This window comes from Macrotis lagotis, chromosome 4, assembly GCF_037893015.1.
Source record: "Macrotis lagotis isolate mMagLag1 chromosome 4, bilby.v1.9.chrom.fasta, whole genome shotgun sequence".
Taxonomy (NCBI): Eukaryota; Metazoa; Chordata; class Mammalia; order Peramelemorphia; family Peramelidae; genus Macrotis; species Macrotis lagotis.
In genome coordinates, this window is record NC_133661.1 from 199,885,583 (window position 1) to 199,907,858 (window position 22,276).

Consider the following 22,276-nt stretch of genomic DNA (forward strand, 5'->3'; position numbering starts at 1 on the left):
ATGTGAGGTAACTGAAAACCTTGTTCCATTTCCCCTAATTAGGTTAACTTCTTCTCATTCTAAGCCTGCTTTCTGGGAACTTTAGGGATATAAGAAATGAAGGTTGGTATTTCAAAGATTCTCTTACTGAACTGAGTATATTCAGTGAAAACAGCTATTATCAAGGAAAAATTTTAAATTGAATTTATCAGTTGTACCTTAAAACCTATACACTGGGGCGGCTAGGTGGCGTAGTGGATAAAGCACTGGCCTTGGAGTCAGGAGTACCTGACTCAAAATCTGGTCTCAGACACTTAATAATTACCTAGCTGTGTGGCCTCGGGCAAGCCACTTAACCCCATTGCCTTGCAAAAAAAAAAAAAACCTATACACTTCTTGGATTTGGAAAATGAACTACCATATAGTTTCTTTGTCAGTGAATTATATTAATTAGTATAGTTCATTAAGAAAACTTAAAAACTTAACACCTCTTAAGTATTTAGAAAATTTAAACACTCTTATTTAAAGGACTGCCAGCTTCTGTAATCAAAAAAGCCCTAAGGACATGCTAAAAGCTTTCTCATTCCTCACAGTTGGGTTAATGAGGCAAAACTAAAGGTGATAAAAGAACAAACATGTAAAAGGAATCAAGAAAGGTATAGCAATAGCTTTAATAATACATTGCTCTGTTCACATAGATCACTAAAATGACTTCAATATACAATAGGTCACATGAAACCAAGCAGCCCTAAGAAAAGCCAGTACCACCAGCCAAGCATCTTCAGATTTGTTAAGATGGTGAAATAAAACAGGAATCCAAGTGCCCCTCACTGTGTTGCTTTGCTTTTCTTGTTTTTGCTCTTCTTGTCCCTCTTCTTTAGCCCATCCATATTGGCTCTCAGCAAGTTAGAATAGGCCTGTAAAACACAAGGCATAGCCTTCAGAGGAAAGGAAAGCACACTTGACTGGGCCACAATCTTCTATAGACAAGGAAGTCACCCAGTAGAGATAAGAGAATGGTTAGGAGAGAAGGAAAGAAGACACCTTCCCTGAACAGTTACTATACTTTTATCTTACAGCAACTTTTCATCCCTTAGTCAATTTACTGACCTTATTTTTGTTACTATTCAATTACTATGACAAAGCCAACAAATAATAATTGCTAACATTTATAACAGCACTTACAAAAGTGCCAAACGTTTTACCGACATTTCCCCTTGTTTACAAAATAGTAGGATGAGAAATCAAACACAAGCTAATTCTAATGGGAAAAAGCAAGAGATGATAAAGTCGTGTTTATGCCCAATACTACCATTCACAAGGCAATCTCATTTGGAAAACATACAATTGCCCCTCCTAAGATCAGAATTAATTCCAGTTTATTACTTTAATTCAATTAGATGCCTGGATTTAACTTTGAATTCTACTTAATAAAATTGGGGAGACTCAATGAAAATCAGAAACTTACCATTTGGAATTTATTTACTTCTTTAGAGCTTACCTGAAAAACCAAAAAAAAAATAAAATCAATTCTACTCTCCATGCAAAAATCATCAGAGTCCTCAGGGGGGCAGTATACTCCAACTTTCAAAATGTTTGTGTCCCACCCCCAACCCCCCAACTTTCTAGAGCTGTTTTAATAGAGTATCTAGTTAAGGAAGAAAGGAAAGGCTTTCCTCACCTCAATAATCAAAACCCAAATAGCTCTTCACCTTCAATTCTGCTTAGAAGTGGGTTCCTAGTGTTTTCTAATTACTTAATTTTATTAAAAACCAAGGGGGAAAGAAGCCTAAGTCTTGTATAATGGATAAAACAAAACATCATAAGTCTATAAATGTCTGGAGGTACTCCACAAAAGGAATAAATTCCTTTCCTCATACAATCTGTCTTTAGCACAAATTCTGTAAGTCCCTTCAGTTTCTTCTTTAAAAGGAAAACACTGTTATAAAAGTACAATACAACTTTTTACCTCATGGTAAAGTACTAAAGAATAAAGAATTTAAAGAATGCTAACAGACCAACTTTATCAGGCTAATCAATTGGTAAAGCCAGTTTCCTAGGTATATGATACCCTTTTTTGATTGATTTTTGGAAAATGCTCAAAGGAAACAATAATACTTAGTAAAGGAGAATCAAATTAATCCAAGCCTTTTTTTGGGGGGGGGGTAATAACAGCTTTTTACATAGTAAGCTAAAAATTAAGTGAATTAGAGATACTGGTGCAGCAAATAAAACAGTACTTCTGTATTGTTTCCTCTGTACTCTTATTGGATTAGAAGAAAACTGAACTATTGAGATCAATTATTTTACCATAAGGGCAAAAGGGTTATCTGTCATCTTTCCATTAACTACTCCTGGGACTAAGAAAATTACAAATAATCTACTTCTCCACAAAACTTTGTAAAAGCAAAGGAGAAATTTCATTTCACCATCTTCTCTCTACTTTTCTGGTACTCTAGGTAGAATGAGGTGGCAGAGAAACAAATCAAATCCCAATTAGTTCATGTCGTAACTAATCCCTGAATAACTGAGCAACGAACAATTCTGGAAAATTATAATGGGGGGGGGGGTGGCTAGGTAGCGCAGGGGATAGAGCGCCGGCCCTGGAATCAGGAGTGCCTGAAGTTCAAAGCCGGCCTCAGACACCTAATAATGACCTAGCTGTGTGGCCTTGGGCAAGCCACTTAACCCCACTGCCTTGCAAAAACTAATACAGACATACATAGGGCCTGACAGCTCCCCTTCCCAAAATCCTGAAAACTCCCAATTCTAAGAGCAGCTCCCCAGAATCCCCACTCACCACAGTACTGATCTTCTTCTTCCCATCAGTAGCCCTTAGCAAACACTTATTGTCCGAAGGCTCAAAGCCTTCCACAAACCCTTTCCGTGGAATGGGTTTAGTGCGACCATCATCTGCGTTAAAGGAAAAAAAAATCTTTTCAAAAGAAAAATCGCAGTGCTGCAGGAATCCTACTAGGTTCTGCGGTTCAGAAAGGTCCCCACGCCCCTAGGCCGGAGTGCTCTCTTTGCGAGGCGGCAAGAACGAGTCCCATTTCTGGGGCAGCTTTCCATCGAGGCCGGGCGGCCCTCGGCCCCGGCGGCGGCAAGGAAGCCGTGGGGGAAGGGAGGCGGGAGGGCCGGGCGGGCCCGGGGCAGCCGCGACCTGCGGCACGGCGCCCCGGGCCCTCCTCCGCGCTGCGCCGGGGGCTCCTCGGCCGTTGCTTCGGCCCGTTACCACCGCGGCGTCACCAGCCGCCGTCGCGGCGCGGGGCTCGAGGCACGCGGCTGGCGGGGCCCAGGCCGCCCCCCGCCCCCCGGCCCCGCCGCCCCTTACACTTCTTCAGGGTGATGAAGACGCTCCCCGACGACCGGCACTTCTGGAAGAGCCTGGTCAGCTCCGTCAGGAACTGCAAAACACCCCGCCCCGCCCGGGCTCCGTTAGGCGGCCCCGCCACGCCGGCCCGGCCCGGCCCGGCCCGGCCGAGCCCCCGCCCGCGCCGCCCCCCGCCCGGCCCCGATCCCCACCTGCTCGCTCTCCAGCAGCACCATGGCCCTCCTCCGCCCCGCCCCGCCCCCCGGCGACGCTCCCTCAGTCACCACCGGCCCGGAAGTCGGAGGCGGAAGTGCGGCTCCGGGAGGGCGGGACTTCCGCTCTCCCGGAAGCTTCCCTTGGCTCCGCCCGCCGCTCGTCCGTCCCCGGCCAGAGAGAAGCGGACGAGTGACGTGAGGCTGTTAGGGGTGAGAGGACTGAGGCGGGAAAGGGAAAGGGAGGAAGGAGGAGGAGGAGGATGGAGAAAAGGAGGAAGTGGAGGAGAGGGAATAAAGGGAGGAGAGGCAGGAAATGGATGAGTGGTGAAGGAGGGAGCACGGGGGCGGGGCAAGAACCGGGAGGGGAAGGACAGGGAGAGGAAGGAAAGCCCCCGAGGGACCTGAAGGAGGAGAAACCTCACCTCTTGCCCACCTCCAATATAGCTCGTCCTCCTTCAGGGACCCTCCCTGACCAGGTTTTACGTTTGATCCCTAGAGATCTTATGTGGAAACTGTGCCACTGACACTGCTATAGGCACTGTGCTAAATACTGGAGATACCCCCCCAAATTAACATAGTCCTTACCCTCAAAGACTGTCTAATTTATTCATCCCCGCCTTTGCTCCATCAACTTTCGTCTCCCCCATAGCTTCACTTTCTCCCCTTCTAGTAGCCCTTTCTCTTCCAACCTAAAACAAAATCAGTTCTCTCCTAGCCATAAAATTCCAACCAAAAAAATAGTGTTGGAAAGAATGCTACAATAGAATCAATAGACCTCGGCTTGGATCCACTACTTCAAATTCAAATCCAACTGTCTGACCCTTGGCAAGTCACTTAACATCTGCTTCAGTTTCCTCATCTGTAAAGTGGGGATACTAATAGTATTTATCTCTCAGAATTGTGAACATAAAATGATATATTTTAAAAATATTTTGTAAACCTGGAAGTCCTTTTTAATAAATTTGTATTGCTTTTTGTTTCCAACATCACCAAAATTTTTCTCAGCATTCCCCAAATGCATCCTCTCCCAAAGAACTATCCCATATAACATTTTTTAAGGGGGAAAAAATGGGGAAAATCAACAATTACAATAAAAAAAAAAGCCTGAAAAAATTAGCAAAGGGCACACACTCATAAATTTCAGAGTACAGCAAAGGAGTTTGGTGGGATTGTCTTCTCCTCTTTCTCTTTTGGAGTCACACTTCTTTTTGTAATTTTGCAATATTTACTTTTGATTTTGTTTCTTCAGTGTAACCCTATGCTAGTCACTTAAGCCTGTTTCCCTTGGTTTCTTCACCTATAAAATGAGCTTTGGAGAAGAAAATGGCAAAACACTCCAGTCTCTTTGCCCCAGATAGGTTCACAAAGAGTAGGACATCACTGAAAATGACTGAAAAATAACAAAAGCTCTGTGTGTGTGTATGTGTGTGTGTGTGTTTGCCACCGAAGTGGTAAGCTGGTTAGAGCATTGGCCTTGTAGTCAGGAGGACTTGAGTTAAAATCCAGCCTCAGATTCATGCCATTTATTCACACTGTGACCCTGGGCAAGTCACTTAAGCCTCAAATCCAGAGCCTTCTCCAGTCATCCTAATTCATATCTGACCACTGGACCCAGATGTCTCTGAAAGAGAAACTGGGATTGATGATTTAGCACAGCCCCACTCACTGAAATTCAGTTCATGTCCTTGTCATGGCATCACTCCCTGAAGTCATGGTCTTCCAGAATGAAGGATAAACATCATCATCATCATCATCATCCTTAATTCTGCACCAGATCATGTAAATCTTTCCATGTTTCTCTGTATCCATCATGTTCCATAACAATTTCTTTAGCCATTCACCAATCAATGAACATCTATTGTTTCCAATTTCTTTCTACTACAAAAAATGCTGTTATAAAACATAAAACCCTTTATTTCTATAGATACTCTCACCACCATCACCACAGACTGGGGAAAGAGCATACTAGTGAAATCAGCAATTCATTTTAACATTTTCTTTTTATGTTTGTTTTTATGAGGCAGAGAGACTTGCCCTAAATCACATAACTAGTAAGTACCAAGTGTCTGAATTCAGATTTAAACTCAGATCCTCCTGTCTCCAGGACCAGTACTCTATCCACTATGCCACTTAACTGCCCCCCCCATTTTAACACATTCTTCCTACTATACCTGTCTAGGGAGAAGGGAGAGATTATCAGCCACCACAGCTATGTACAAATAACTTTTCTTCCTATAAATCCAGAAGGGCTGCATAGAGAATTTAGGAATCTAGAAACCTGTAAAAAAAAAAATGGAGAAAATTTAGACTAAAATTCTTTCTTCTCATTTATTCTTTCTTCTTCAATTATGAGTTTGGGTGGAAAAAATAGAATAGAGCTAAATATAAAAGGGAACTTTGAGCAGATATGCCTGGGATAAAAAGAATGTTTGCAAAAAAGCAGAGAAGGGCAGTGAATATTTATATGCTAAATTCATCTAGATGCCTGGAAGACATCTAACAAAGATTCTCATCAATATGTTCTTGGACAAGACAAAGAAATACTGATAGTCTGATTGATTTATAGCAGGGTAAACAGCTGTATCTCAAGAGCATTGATTAATGTGTTCATAATGTAGTGGCACATTTAAAGAATCTGACCTCCATACTGTTTTATTTGACATTTTTATCAATAACTTGAATGAAGACAGTTATTCAATTTAAAAATGACACAACAAGGGAAGAAATATGATCTATTGATGACAGAATCAGGACCTCAAAAGATCGTTACAGACTGGAAAAATATATCAAAGTCAATCTTAATGCTAGTCAAGTTCCAGATTGATGGAAAAATAAATAAATAAATGAACTGTTCAAGATGGAGAGATCTGCTTGGGTAGTAGTTCCTTTGAAAAATACTTAAATATTCTTGTTAACTAAACTAGACAATTGTTGAAATGGTTGCCAAAACAAATGTAACCTCAGGCTATGTTGTTATTATTATTATTATTATTATTATTATTATTATTATTAATAGCTAGCATTTACCTAAGACAGCTAGGTGGCCAAGTAGATGGAGTGTAGGATGTGGAGTCAGGAAGACTCAGCTTCCTGAGCTCAAATCTGACCTCATTTACTAGCTGTATGACCCTGGACAAGTCACTTCACCTTATTTGCCTCAGTTTTCTCATCTGTAAAATGAGCTGGAGAAGGAAATGGCAAGCCACTTCAGTAGCTTTGTTAAGAAAACCCAAATGGAGTTATACAGTTGGATATGACTGAAATGACTGAACAAAGCATTTCTATAATGTTTCTAGGTTTACAAAGTATTTTAGAGATATTTTATCCTCAGAAGAAGCCTGGGGAGGTTATTATTATTATTATTATTATTATTATTATTATATCACCCTCATTTGACAGATGAGGAAACTGAGACAGACAAGCTAAGTGAGTTGCCTAGGGTCACGTAGCTAGCAAGTGTCTGAGGCCAGATCTGAATTCAGTTCTTCCTGACTCCAGGTCCAGTGCTATAGTCACTGTAGCACTATTTACCTGCTTCAATAAAGAAAGAGAGAAGGGCAGCTAGGTGGCGCAGTGGATAAAGCACCGGCCCTGGAATCAGGAGTACCTGGGTTCAAATTCTGTCTCAGATACTTGATAATTACCTAGCAGTGTGGCCTTGGGCAAGCCACTTAACCCCATTTGCCTTGCAAAAAAAACCTTAAAAAAAAAGAATGAGAAAGAGAAATTGTAAAAATATAGTGTCCAAATCAAAGTAATAATAGGTTCAATTTGCTCTGCAATGGTCAGATAATGATCATCACACTTTAAAGGCAACAGAGAAAAGTAAGTGGATGGTGAAGGGACTCAACAACCACATTATAAGACAAAATAGTTGAAGAAACTAGAGATATTTGACAAGAAAATACTTAAGGAAGATATGACATCTGTCTATAAATATAGGAAGGGTTATCACATGGGGAAAGCATTAAACATTGTCATAGATGGCAGAATTAAAGTCAATAACTAGAAGTTACCCAGAATATTTCAGTTCGGTATAAGGGAGAACAACTTTCTAGCAACTCAATCTGTTCAAAACTGAAGTAGGCTGTTTTGTGAGATATTGTTTCCCGCCTTCCTGAGCATTCAAATAGAGACATGACCACCACCATTTAAGGAGGCCTTAAAAGGGATTCCAACAAGGGATTCCTACATGGTGGAAGGTTGAACATAATGAGCTCTAGGTGCTTTCCAGTGCTAATATCTGTGGTCTGTTACTTCAAACTTCCCTGCTTGTTGTTTTGTTGTTTTTAATTTGAGTTGCAATATGATAAGAAGTCACTGCAGAACTTTAAGATTGGTCAGAAAACATGACTATGACCACCACAGTGAAAATAAATTGCAAAAAGGAACTCCATAAGTAGGAGGTTGCAATGAGCCAGGTAATGAGGCCTTAGACTAAGGTTACAGCAGTGGGGACAGGGAGGAAGGGGTAATTAGATGAAATGGTTAAAAAGTACAAATTCTGTATCCTTCTCTATCTCTTAATACTTAACATCATAGGATCTAGACCCACAGAGGTTGAGTGGTTTACCAGGGTCACACAGGTTGTAATAATAATAATAATAATAATACCAAAATATATAGTGTTTAGTGTTTTACAAAACTTTCCTCATAAGAATCCTGCCACTTAAGGCAGAGCAACTGTTTGAGATTTTTGAAGTTTAAGCATGTATTATTATCCACATGCAAAATTCCCACTGGGATTCCCTGTGTAAACTCCTAAGAGTCCTGAAAATAGCAGAAACCACTGGTCTACCCCTCTCTACCATCAGCAACTACTATGGAAATACTTTCCCTCTCCCCATCTTCCATCAATAACATTGAGAATCAATTGCTACAGGGGAGGCAAATCAGCCTAGCTGAAGTAGCAAGGTGTCCTGAGGGATAGATAAGCATATATCAAGTGGGGCAAACCACTACCATGGATTCTGCTCCCAAGAGCTACAGTAGTGCTCCCCTTTTCCTTGGCAGGCTACCTATTCTGCTTCCAACCAAGCCCTTTACCTCACAAGCATCTCACCTGGCAATTCCCTCTGCAGGTGCAACAGACTTGTTTCTCTCAATAGCCACAACTCCTGAAGACCCAGAAAAGAAAACTCTTGACATATCAAATAGGTCCACATTAAAAACAGATGTGGTTTAATCAGTGGAAATGAAGCTAAAGAAAGTATATTACTATCCACCTGGAGAATGCATCACAAGAATTACTGGACTTTTCCATCTATCCTTCAGTTGCACCACCTTATAAATGTTGACTCCCCCTATAGTAATGGAACTCCCTGAAATTGGGAATTGTTCTCACCTTTATCTCCAGTGTTTAATAGATGTTTTTTCAATAATTCTTTCATTGAAGGGTTGCCTAGGGCAATAGGTTTTAAGTGGCTCCAAAGTCAATGCATCCAAGGTCACTAGGGCAGTGAGGTGGCCTTTCCTGCACAAAAGTGATGGACCTAAATCTTCCTGAATTGAAATCAAATTTGCTGAATGTGCAAATTACTCCATCCTGTTTTCCTCAGTATCCTCATCAGTAAAAATGAGCTGGTAAAGAAAATGGCAGACCACTGCAGTATTTTTGCCAAGAAAACCTCAAATAGGATCATGAAGTGTCAGACATAACTGAACAAGAAGCTCAATACAGCAAATACATTAAATAAGACTTGAATCTGACTCCATGACTGGCTCCATACAGTCTACAATGCAAGTGTTATTATGTCTTTTTTTTAAAAAACTAAACTTGTCTTTTTTTTTTAAAGGAAATGGGGTTAAGTGGCTTGCCCAAGGCCACACAGCTAGGTAATTATTAAGTGTCTGAGGCTGGATTTGAACTCAGGTACTCCTGACTGCAGGACTGGTGCTCTATCCACTGGGCCACCTAGCCGCCCCTAAACTTGTCTTTTCAATAATGTTGCAGTTCTCAAGTGAGAAAACCACCTCTGCCAATGCAAATGCTATAAAACTTATATCCCAAGAATGACTTACCCAGGGTCTCATCACCAGGCTTTATCCATTTTACAGATGAAGAAGCCAAGACTGAGAGAAACTAAATGATTTGGCCACAATCACAGTTACTACATAGCAGACCAAAGACCAAAGACCTCCAATTCTGAAACTAGTTTATCCCCCCACCATAATTGTATTCTTTGGTTGCAGTTTAAGATGGATGTCTCCAAATCTACCTACTAGTCTAGGTAATTTCTAAGTAGTTAAGTAGTCACTTCCCTTTGTTTCCTTCCAAATGTAAAACTAACAGTTCACAGAGGGGAAAGCTTCCTAAAAAATTACCCTAATATATCTAGTTCTGTATGCAGTGTCCCTAGGTCCTTGAAGTCACTGCCTCCCTTTTGTTACCAAGGGACTTAAACAAGTAGAGATAAGCAAAAACAAGATATTAAAAATATTTTTGGAGGCAACTAAGTGGCACAGTGGATAGAGCACAGGCCCTGGAGTCAGGATGACCTGAGTTCAAATCCGACCTCAAACATTTAATAACTTCTTAGCTGTGTGACCTTGGGCAAGTCACGTAACCCCATTGTCTTGCAAAAGCCAAAAACAATTAATTTTTTTCAAAGCTGATTAACTATAATACAAATAGTAGCAATAGTATTCTCCCTTTTGTTTCCTTCCCTTTCATCATCAAACAATTACAGTTCAATAGCATTATGAATCTTGTTTTTTCTTGGGGTATTTTTTTTTCTCTTGCAGGTAAAGTAAAACCAGAATGCTTAACACTCTATAACTTGTACTGTTGGCTAAATTGTATGCATAATTTGGCTCTCTGTAAACCTGGATATTTAGGGTATTTTTAATCTAAGCCAACTGAATAATGTAGATTTAAAATTCCAACTTTTTGTTTGTTGTTTGTTTCCTGAGATAATGTCTTTGGTCTCCTAGGCTAAAAGATGGGATGTTCCAAAAACCTTACCTTAGTTCAGTTTTTAGATTTAGTATTTAGTTTAACAGATAATACAATTTGTAAAATATGCATTCTCCTTTCTTCTCCCTATCTGTTACTGAAAATTTGAGGATTACTTCCTTGCTTATTTGCATTAGGAGCAAATGATGAAAAGATGACATGAAACTCAAAATCAGTGTTACTACTTTTTAGTCAATTCATCCGTTTTAAAGGATGAGATTTATGCTAAAGGCTTTAAAAGAAAGATTGGGGATTATGTGTGGCTTTTCTTTTTCAGTGCTATCCTTATCCACGGTTAGCATGAACTATTCAAGAAATCTGTAAGATTAAAATGAAATTTAGCTGCTTGAATTTTCAGTGTTTTTGAAACTACAAGCAATTTCCAGCTTTTGTTCCAGAAATTTAGCACATCTTATATTGAAACAATATCACAAGGAAGTGTTGCTAGGTTTCCAGGCCAACCCACAAAGGTCTATTTAACCCATAATATGGCAGAATTATGCTAGAGAAATGAAGCATCCATTATGCTTTTATTTCAATTGGAAAATGAATTCCAAGTTCCACCTGGAAATGCTATGAGTAGATGGTACCCTCCTCTTAACAGAGAGGCGATAGATTCAGGTTAATGAATGAGATCTGTGTGTTTTGGGACAAGGCTGAAGTTGGAATTTGTTTTGCTTCACTGAACATTTTTTTTTAGGTTTTTGCAAGGCAAATGGGGTTAAGTGGCTTGCCCAAGGCCACACAGCTAGGTAATTATTAAGTGTCTGAGACCGGATTTGAACCCAGGTACTCCTGACTGCAAAGGCGGGTGCTTTATCCACTGCGCCACCTAGCCACCCCTCAGTGAATATTTGTTACAAGAATTTAAGTTCTCTTAGTTTTGAGGGGGAGGAGGGGAAGGTGAGAAGGAGAGAATATAGATTTTTGTTCATTGAAAAAAATTAAGAAATGCTAGAAATATATAACAAATAACAGGGAGAGTGTGAGAACTGGAGCTAGGAAGATCTGGGGTCAGATCCCACCCTTTGCCCAGGGTCACACCTCCACAAAGTATCTGAAACTGGATTCAAACCCCAGGATTTCCTGACTCTAGACTCAGCATTTTATCCATTGTGTCATCAGCTGCTTCAAGTGGCCATATCCAACTCACTCAATTTCTCTAAGCCTCAATTTCCCTATCTTTAAATTAGTGACTGAAAACTACAGTATCTTCATCCAAAGGTCGTTGTGAAATCCAAATGAGGTCATGTATGGTGAACACTATATAAAATTTTTTTATTTTTATTTCTATTCCTCACCCCAGTCACATTACAGCATCATAGATTTGATGATAATGTTTGTCCTTTGTTCTTGAAGACCATGACATCAGGGAGGTGATGCCATGACAAGCACATGAATTGGATTTGGGTGAAGGGGGCCTGTGCTAAGTCCCCAGTCTCACTTTCTCCTCCAGAGTCATCTGGATCCAATGGTCATATATGAATCAGGATGACTGGAGATGGCCCTGGAGGTGAGGCAATAAGGGTTAAGTGATTTGCCCAAGGTCACACTGCAATTAAGTGTCAAATTTCTGAGACTGGATTTGAACTCCTGTTCTGAATCCAAAGCCAGTGCTCTATCCACTGCACCCTCATAGATTTAGAACTGGAGGGAATCTTAGCAGTCATTAAGTTTAATCCTCTGCCCTGCCCCTTTTGCAGATGAAGGAACTGAGACATAAAAAGATTAAGTGAACTGCCCAGAGACACATAATCAATAAGCATCTGAAGTAGGATTTAAATTCATGTCCCTCAGGTAACTGGTTGGCATCCTGCATAAGGAACACTGAGCCTGGAGTCAAGAAGACACTGAGTTCAAATGCAGACTAGCTGTGTGACCTTGATCAAATCATTTTACCTCTCTGCCTCAGTGTCCTCAATTATAAATTGAAATTGTACCTAGCTTTCAGAGTTATTATGAGAATCAAATGTGATTATGTTTATTTTTTTTTAATTTAACAGAGGACCTGGCCCCCAGTAGGTGATCAATAAATGCTTTTTCCTTCCTCCCCTTTCTCCTCACCTTCTGACTTCAAGTCCAATGTTCTGCCCAGGACAAGATGCTGTCTACAAGCTCCAATGGTCATTATTCCCTCCCAATCCCACATCATCAGCTCCTTATTGTGTATATAGATAGATAGATAGATAGATAGATAGATAGATAGATAGATAGATAGATAGATATAGAGATAGATAGATATAGAGATAGATAGATAGATATGCAAACATGTTCATATGCTTCCTTATTCTTAAAAAACAAAATAAAAACTTTCCCTTGAACCACAGAATCAAAAAATTTTTAAGTGGAAAGAATCCAAAGGGTTCATTAGTTCCAACCTTGCTCATATTCACATAAGAAAATGTAGGTCACCCAAGAAGCATGGAGCAGAGCTTATCTTAGTTCCAGCCTTCTGAACGATCTTCTTGTTTATTTGTTTCTGACATGTTTTATTCTCCAGGGTCCTGTTTGGGGGTTTTCTTGGCAGAGACACTAGAGTGACTGGTCATTTCCTTCTCCATTTATAGATAAGGAAACTGAGGAAAACAGGGTGAAGTGATTGAACTCCCAAAGAGGAGTCTTCCTGGACCACTCAAGTGCCCTCTGCTCTATCCACACCACAGTATTTTCTGTTCCCACCACCTGCTATACTCCCTTTTACTTTAAGGCTAAGTTATACCTATTTCCTTCTATTATATTCTTCAATGACCCTTTGAGGTTTTCATTTGATTGATTCCAGGAATTGTGATGATATTATTATATCCCCCTTGCAGATGGGGAAACTGAGGCATATAGCTATCCTTACATAACTTGCCCAAGGCCACTTAACCTCTGGATCTATCAAACTCACAAAGACCAATCTGGCTCAAGATAGAAATTCATTCATCTAAGATCAGAAAAGAACAGATACAAAAATGGAAAGGTTGGGACAGCTGGTCCCCTGAACAAGCTACTATTGGGTAAGGGCTGAAGTGGAAAAGGACTAGCAAGTCTTCCTCTTCCCTCCCTAAAAGCCTGGCTTACATGATGGTTCCTGAAGAATCAAAGGAAAAGACAGACTGAAAAACTTGTCTCTTCTTTTAATTGGTAGCCACTGTCTCAGGGTCACAGGAGGACTAAAGGACCAGTCACAACTTGCCAGGTCATCCCAAAACACCAAAACCCCTTCAGCACGGAGTCATCATAGGGATGGAAGATACCAGGGAATTTATCATTCCTTAATCTCCCAAGGCTGAGGTATAGATATGGTTAACTGTGTGTGCTCTATACCTATGTTGCAAAGAGCAGCTAGGTGATATCCTGGAGCAATTGTTGAACCTCATGTCAGGAAGATCTGAGTTCAGATTCTTCCTGAGACAAAAACTAGCTGGGTAAGTCATTTAACCTCAGTTTCCTCATCTTCTCCCTCTATATGATCTTATCAGCTTCCATGGATTTAGTTATCATCTCTATGCTAATGATTTTCATATTTACCTGTCCTGCCCTAACCTCTCTGCTGACCTCCAGTCTCAAATTTCCAGTTCTCTATTAGCTAGAACTGGATGTCCTTTATTAAACTAAACATGCCCCAAACTGAGCACATTATCTTTGCCCTTCCTCCATTTCCTCTCTCTTCCAAACTTCTATGTTTCTGACAAAGTCACCACCATCTTCCCAGTTTTCCTAGGTTCAAAACCTAGACTCCATTCTTAACTCCTCACTAGCCTTCACATCTCCATAACAAATTTGTAGCTAAGACCTGTTGATTTCATACCACAACAACTCCCAGATATACCCTCCTGTCTCCCCTCTGACATTGTCACCATTCTAAGGGAAGCCAGGTGGTGCAGTGAATAGAGCACTGGCCTTAGAGTCAGGAGGATCTGAGTTTGAATCTTGATTGGATATTGTGTGTGACATTGGGCAAGTCATTTAACCCTGATGGCCTTGCATCCATGGTCATCTGTAGTTGTCCTGATGCATATCTGGCCACTGGACCCAGATGGCTCTGGAGGAGAAAGTGAAGCTGGTGACTCAGCACAGAGCCCCTCACTCAAATCCAATTCATGTGCTAGTCATGACATCATCTCCCTGATGTCATGGTCTTCTTAAAAAGTGAAGGACAAATTAACCATCACTGTAGTAGAGGTTCTCATCACCTCAAATCTGGGTTACCTCTGCTGGGTCTGCCCATCTCAAGTGTCTACCCACTCCAATTCAGCCTCCATTCAGCTACCAAAGTGATTTTCCTAAAACAAAGGTCTAACCATGTCACCACCATCCCCCTTCACACACACACACACACACACACACACACACACACACACACACTCATTAAACTCCACTGACTCCTTATCACCTCCAGGATCATATACAAAATCCTCTGTTTTGCATTTGAAGATATTCATGATCTTCCTATCTTTCCAGTCTTCTTATATCTTACTCTCCTCCAAAGACTATGATCCAGTGATACTTGCTCCTCGAGCAAGATCTTCCTTCTCTTGGCTCTGGGCTTTTTCTCTGACTGACCCCTATGCCCTGGATGCTCTTCCTCCTCATCTCTACCCACTGGCTTCCCCTGCTTATTTCAAGTGCCATCTAATCTTCCACCTTCCACAGGAAGCCTTTCCAACCCCTCTTTAATCTAATGCCTTCCCTCTGTTCATCATTTCCTATTTGTCTTGTCTAGAATCTATCCGTATATATATATATATATATATATATTTGTTTTCTTGCTGTCTCCCCCATTAGACTAGAAACTCACTGAAGGCAGGGACTGTCTTCTGCCTCTTTTTTGTGTCCTTAGTATTTAGTACAGTGATTTGCACAAAGTAGGTACTTAATTTAGTGACTGACTGTAAAGCACCAACCTTTCAGGGTTATTATAAGGATTGAATGAGATGGTGCTTTGTAAATCTCAAATCACAATATCAGTGCTAGCTATTAATATTATAAGAAACAGTAGAACCTGTGTAGCACATCATCACAGGTTGAAAAAATTTAGTGTCTACTGATTACCTAGTAAGACATAGCCTGATGATTAGAATTATACATCAGAAGTGGCCCAATCTTACATAAACCAAGACAGCAAGTCTCCATACTACAAAAACAGACCTTGAGGATTCAACAAACTGTCCTGGACACAAAACCTTCATCACAGGCAAAGCTGTTGCCCACAATTATCTGGATGAAACATAAAGCCATTAAAAAATTAACAGTATTTTGATGTCACCATACCAAATACACCTAGTCTCCAAGTTATGTAAATGAAAAGTTTTCACAAATTTGAGGTCTAACAGAAGTCAATGGCACTAGGCAGGCAAAGCAGTCTACATCATCCCCATAATACTATCTGCTATTGGAGTTGTCCCAAAGATTTTGGTGAACTTTCAGAAGATGAGCTTTCCTCCTAAAAAATTAATTCAATTACAAAATATAGTTATGCTATTATCCACCCACACAACTGTCCACAAAAGATCATATAGAAAAGAATAATGGCAGGATAGGTACTGTATTTTTTCATTTTTAAGACACACCCTTTTCCAAAAAATTTGGGATCTAAAAACTGGGAGCATCTGATACAGTGGTTATAGATTTTTTTTTATGTTTTTGCAAGGCAAATGGGGTTAAGTGGCTTGCCCAAGGCCACACAGCTAGGTAATTATTAAGTGTCTGAGACCAGAGTTTATAGATTTTTTTACTTGCATTTCCCACTTTTTTTGTGCTTGAGTCTTTGCACTCATTGTTTCTCATTTGTTACCAGTATATTAAGTTACATTTTGCCACATTCTGCCCAGAAATGGCTCAGAAAAGATTTTCATACAGTGCTGAATTCAAGTTCAAATTGATCCAGTTTGCAAAAGTGAATGGAAATCGTGCTGCTGAATGTCAGTCTTGTCCTCCTCCTGCTGAGGAAACAATATGAGACAGGCTACGGGAAGAAGAATACTACTGAAAACGCCCAGGCAGAAGAAGGCCATGAGAGGCAAGTCAGAAAAATGGCCTGAGTTGGAGAGGGAAGTGAAGAGATGGATTGAAGAACAAAGGACCAGTGGAATTCCTGTGACCACAAAGATGGTTCAGCAGGAGGCAAGAAGAATTGCTAATGAAAAAGAAATAACTAATTTCAAAGGTGGTGCTTCAGGTTCATGAAATGGAATGGACTAAGCATGCATCCACACACCAGATTTGCCCAGGGAGTGCTTGTGATCAACCCCAGACCAGAGCACAGGCAGGAGAGTGGTTAGAGCCTCTCCGGAGATAGTGATTCGTCATCACAGATGAGGGCAACCTAATGGATGACAGTAATGAGGAGTTGTATGAATTTTATAATGAAAAAAACTTGAGTTCAATAACTTTGTGTAATACATTTTTTTTTCAAATTTCCAGCCCCCAAATTAAGGTGTGTCTCATACATGGGGAAATGTGGTACAAGATAACAACAAGATAATAAGATAAGAACAAGATAATAAGAATAACATTTGGGGTGGCTAGGTGGCATAGTGGATAAAGCACTGGCCTTGGAGTCAGGAGTACCTGGGTCCAAATCCGGTCTCAGACACTTAATAATTACCTAGCTGTGTGGCCTTGGGCAAGTCACTTAACCCCATTTGCCTTGCAGAAACCTAAAAAAAAAGAATAACATTTATAGATGGATTTACAGTTTATAAAACATTGTACATATTTGATTTAATTTTATTGTCACAAAACCCCTTTGAGATAGATAATCCAAGAATTATTGGTAATATTTTACTGATGAGAAAAGAGACTTGGAGAGGTGATTTCATAGATCATGGAATCCCAGATTTAGAACTAAGTGAAATCATTGAAACCATTGAGTTCAGTCCCCCTCATTGTACAGATAAGGAGATTATGGAAGAGAGAGGATAAGTGTCTTGGCCAGAAACTTACATATCTGAGGAAGACTTAGAATACAAGTCTTCTTAACTCCAAGTCCAACACAGGTCAAATCGCTAAAAAAATGGAATAACTAAGTCTCAAACCCACATCTCATATTTCTTGATCCATTCTATCTATCTATCTATCTATCTATCTATCTATCTATCTATCTATCTATCTATCATCTATCTATCTATCATCTATCTATCTATCTAATGGATCTATCTGTCTGTCTGTCTACCTATCTACCTATCTATCCTTCGATCCATTCAAATATATATCTAGTGATTTATCTATTGTTGAATGATATAGTGGCTGAAATCTCACAAATGGGTGACATTGTTCATGGTTTTATGATAGAGCAAGAAAAACAAAAATAGAAAAAAGAGCTGGGGGTAGGGCAATCTTAGTAATGACTGGAGAGCCATAAGCCCCCTCCAGTCACCTGGATTGTGGTTGAGATTGATGGAAATCTACCTCAGCCTCCTGCTTTATAATTAGTAGAGCTGTCAGATCTGCTGGAAATGCTCCATCCTTGGTCCACTAATTAAGAAAAATCTTAGTCTTCTTTTACTTTATTCTCTACTATTCAAGCAATGCCCAACATTCTCATTTTTCTTCCTCTTCATTCCAGTTCAGGAAATAACATCAAATCAGCTCTGCCATTGCCCCCCTGGAGGTGATGTGCCAATCTATTCTCCTATGGTCCCCATTTTACCATATTTGAAATTGTCTAGACCCATATAGTGCTCTTACCCCACCACTCCCCTAAATACACTGTCTTTCTTTTAGAATATATCACTTGTAGGTAGAGACTGTCTTTGCTTTTGTATTTGTATTCAGTATATTATAATCATCATTCCTGAATCTTTGTGACCCATTTGGGGTTTTCTTGGCAAAGATACTAAAGTCATTTGTCATTTTCTTCACCAGCTCATTTTACAGATGAGGAAACTGAGGTAAACAGGTTAATTGACTTGCCCAGGGTGACACAACTATTTAAGTCTTCCTGATTGTAGGCCTGAACCTCTGTCCATTGCACTTTTTCTATTCCCCCCCCAATTTTCAAACATTTATTTAATCTCATTCCTGTCCATTTCCCTTCACTGAAAAAGAAAAGAAAAAGAAAACTCTTCTTATAAATATGCATTGTCAAGAAAGACTAATTCTTGCATTGATTGTATCTCTTTCTATCAGATCTCTATGATGCCAACAAAGCATGCTTTGTCTTTGGTCCAAGGGACCATAGCTCCTCCCTATGTTTCTCCAGAGAATAAGGAAAATTCATCCAGTCTGTCTTCTCTTCAAAGCCAAGATGGGAAAGAAGAAGCTATCCCTCCAAAGGCCCTCCTTTCTCCTTTCTAGGTGGGTCCCCTTTGGGTTCTGCCTATAGCACTCCCCAACACCAGCAGAGGACGCTCTGACCAAGCAGATAGCCCATACAGCCCAAGGCTGAACTGCCTGCCAACCAGGCAAAGGCAATGAATCATTTGCTCCTCTGTCTCTATGAGTCTCTCATTTGCCTTAGGCATATTCAGAGAGAAAGAATTACTGTTTCCTAAATTTCCAATGTGTCTAGAATTATGTATCCCACTTCAGCTATGTGAAGGAGATTTAGTCTAGGAAAAATCCAGAATTCAATTAAGCAACATTTATTAAGTAATTACTATGTACAGGCATTGTACTAAGGAATAGAGATATAAATGCATAAATAAATTGTCCCAGTTCTCCTAGAACTTATATTCTAACTAGAGGAAATAATCTATGCACAGATAAATATACAAGATATACAAAGGGGTGGAATTAATAATAAGGGGATTGGGATAGCTAGGTGGTGAAGTGGATAGAGCACTGGCCCTGGAGTCAGGAGGACCTGAGTTCAAATCCAACCTCAGACACTTAATAATTGCCTAGCTGTGTGACCTTGGGCAAGTCACTTAACCCCATTGTCTTAAATAAATAAATAAAAATAATAAGGGGATCAAGAACCTCTTTTTGGGAGGTAAGAAACTTGAGCTGAGCTATGGAGAGGGCTAGGGTTACAAAACACAAATGTATTTCAGGTAGGGGGAAACTGCCTATGCAAAGTCATAGAGGCAGGAAACAGCATGTCCACCATAGGAAACAGCAAGGACAGTTTGGTGATAGTGAATGAAAGGAAGAGGAAATTTCCGCATTAAAAAAATTTACTAGGAGCAGAACCAAAAGAACATTCTACACATTAACAACAACACTGTGAGATGATCAACCCCAATGGATGCAGCTCCTCATACTGAAAATGACTAATCTGTAAACACATTCAACACAAATGTGTAAGTACAATATTAACCTGTTTGCTGCTGAGGGGAGAGGGTGGGAAGGGAGGATGGAGGAAATTTTGTAACTTAAAAATATACATATGCACATGGATTGAATGTTGAAAAAATTTCATAATATGTATTTGGAAAAATGAAATATCAATTAAAAATTTACTTCTTTCTGAAAGAAATGTGAAATTATTCTTTAAAAAATGACTAAAATGTCCATATCCATTGTCCAAGATATAGCCAGATAGGCACATAGCATTTTTTTTCCTAGTAGCAAAAAATTGGAACAGAACTAAATGCCTTTTGGATGAGGAATAGCTTAACAACTGGTAGTACATGAATGTAATGAAATATTTGTTCATTTGTTTCAGTTGTGTTCGACTCTTCATGATCCCATTGGGATTTTCTTGACAAAAAAATACTGAAATGGTTTGTCATTTTCTTTTCCAGCTCATTTTACAAATGAGGAAACTGAGGCAAGCATGTGAAGTGACTTGTCTGGGGTCACACAACCAGTAAATATCTGAGGTCAGATTTGAAATTAGAAAGATGATCTTCCTTACTACTGTGCCCTATGGTATTACTCTAAAGGAATATTATTGTTTTAAGAAAGGATGTCTTCCTGATTCCAAGCCCACTATCCTTTCTATAGGAGGATAGAGTACTAGCTGTGGTGTCAGGAGGACCTGAGTTCAAATCCGGACTCAGATACTTAGGAATTGCCTAGGTGTATGACCTTGGGCAAGTCACTTAACCCAATAGCCTTAAATAAATAAATATAAAAATAAAAGGATGGTTCTAATGGCTAATAAGAAGCCCCGGAGAATTTAAATGAATGGAGGCAAAGCAAAACCAAGAGAAGCAAGATATCACTATACATAATGTCCACAATGATATAAATGGAAAGATAAATAGTAACAATAGTTAATAGTAACCAAATAGTGTAGTTACTATGTCTGTGAGAGGAGCAAGGAGGGACAAGTGGGCATGGGGAAGAGATAGAAGGAACAGTCCCAGAGCAGCCTATGCAGGTCGTCTTCTAAGATCTCCAAGGTTAGGGGTCCCCAGGGGCCCCATTCTGATTCTGGAAACCTCAAATTGTTCATTTTTCTTATGTTAAGTTGAAACCTAACACTCTGCAACTTCTCTTTTCTTCCGGTTCTGTTCTTTGGGCTAAGCAAAAAAAATCTTCCCTGTGACATCCCTTCAAATACTAGGAGGCAGCTCTGATGTCCCATCTTCCCCCATTCTCCTTAGGGCTTCTCTTCTTCAGACTAAACCTCCCCAGTTCATTTATTTGATCTTCATATAGCATTGTCTGAAGGTCTGTCACACCTTACTCACCTTCTTCCAATTTGCCAATGCCCTTCTAACATATAGATGTAGATTGAAATAATAATAGCTACTATTTACATAGAGAGGGACAACAGAAGGCAACACACATTTAAATAACAAGTACTTTTACACATATTCTCACTTAATCCTCCCAATAATCTTGCGTAATATTGTTCAGTTGTTTTCAGTCACATCTGACTCTTCACAATCCCACTTGATGTTTTCTTGGCAAAGATACTGAAGAGGTTCACCATTTCCTTTTCCAGTTCATTTTACAGATGAGGAAATTGAGGTAAACAGGGTGAAGTGATTTGCTCGGAGTCACATAGCTAATAAGTTTCTAAGGTCATATTTGAACTCAGGTCTTTCTGACTCCTAGCCAATGCACTCTAGCCAATGCACCACCTGGTTGCCCTATACCTTTGTGAGGAAGGTGCTATTGTTATCATTCTCACTTTACAGTTGAACAAACCAAGGTGGTCAAAGATTAATAATAATATTAGCATTTACAGTTTGCTAGGTACTAGGCTAAATACTTTATAAATGTTATCTCATTGGACCCCCCATAACAATCTAGCAAAGTAGGTGCTATTATTATCTCCATTTTGCAGATGAGGAAACTGAGGCAAAGAGAGAATTTATAACTTCTCCAGGGTCATGCAGCTAGGAAGGGGAAAGATTTAAGTTCAAGTCTTCCCGACTCCAGGCCTGGCACTCTATCTCCTTCACTACCTGAGTAGTGCTTTATGGTTTATAAAATAGAGTTTTACAAATATCTCACTATATCAATGTAAATATGGCAAGCTATGGAAGTAAATACAGATCTCTATATATGTATGTGTAAATACACATGTACATATATGTATATATATAAATTTTATTAATATCTTTTATTTTCATAGCACCTATACTTCCTAGAGTGTTCATCTCCCTTCTGTCTTCCATTCCCATTGAGCTAGCTATCCCTTATACAAAGAATGAAAAAAGAAGAGAAAAAGAAAGAAGCCCAATGCTATGAAAATTATGACCAACTGACTCCAATGAAGAAAAATGAGAAAACACCTCACTGGCTTGTTTGCAGAGGTGGGGGGGACTGTGGGTGTAGAACACCACAAATAATTTTGATTTATTGGTTGATTTTTCTAATTTGTATTACTTTTCTCTTTGTTTAATTCTTTGTTCTAAGAGATAGAGGTCTAGCATGGAGAGTTATGTTGGAAAAGGAAAGTGATACAAAAATAAAACCTATCAATTA

The 22,276-nt window shown here is 39.7% G+C and overlaps 1 protein-coding gene and 1 long non-coding RNA gene across 2 annotated transcripts; one reads left to right on the plus strand and one right to left on the minus strand.

Annotated features, from left to right (window-relative positions):
- Positions 1-626: 626 nt before the first annotated feature.
- On the minus strand, positions 627-3,614 carry SRP14 (signal recognition particle 14). The gene is made up of 5 exons (XM_074235088.1): positions 3,505-3,614; positions 3,314-3,386; positions 2,780-2,892; positions 1,448-1,480; positions 627-896 (listed from the first exon to the last, which is right to left on the minus strand). The coding sequence occupies exons 1-5, from the start codon at positions 3,526-3,528 to the stop codon at positions 807-809; spliced, it is 333 nt and encodes a 110-aa protein (XP_074091189.1). The 5' UTR covers positions 3,529-3,614; the 3' UTR covers positions 627-806.
- On the plus strand, positions 3,534-19,783 carry LOC141522023 (uncharacterized). The gene is made up of 3 exons (XR_012478115.1): positions 3,534-3,717; positions 18,578-18,745; positions 19,444-19,783. It is a non-coding gene; the product is annotated as an uncharacterized LOC141522023 (long non-coding RNA).
- The last annotated feature ends 2,493 nt before the right edge of the window (positions 19,784-22,276 follow it).

What these genes read in the sequence shown, in the direction of transcription:
- SRP14 (XM_074235088.1), bottom strand. Translation starts at nt 3,528, where the DNA reads ATGGTGCTGCTGGAGAGCGAGCAG. An exon ending in TGCTGCTGGAGAGCGAGCAG is followed by an intron (nt 3,387 to 3,504) that starts GTGGGGATCGGG and finishes GGTGTTTTGCAG; the next exon opens with TTCCTGACGGAGCTGACCAG. An exon ending in AGAAGAAGATCAGTACTGTG is followed by an intron (nt 1,481 to 2,779) that starts GTGAGTGGGGAT and finishes TTGGTTTTTCAG; the next exon opens with GTAAGCTCTAAAGAAGTAAA.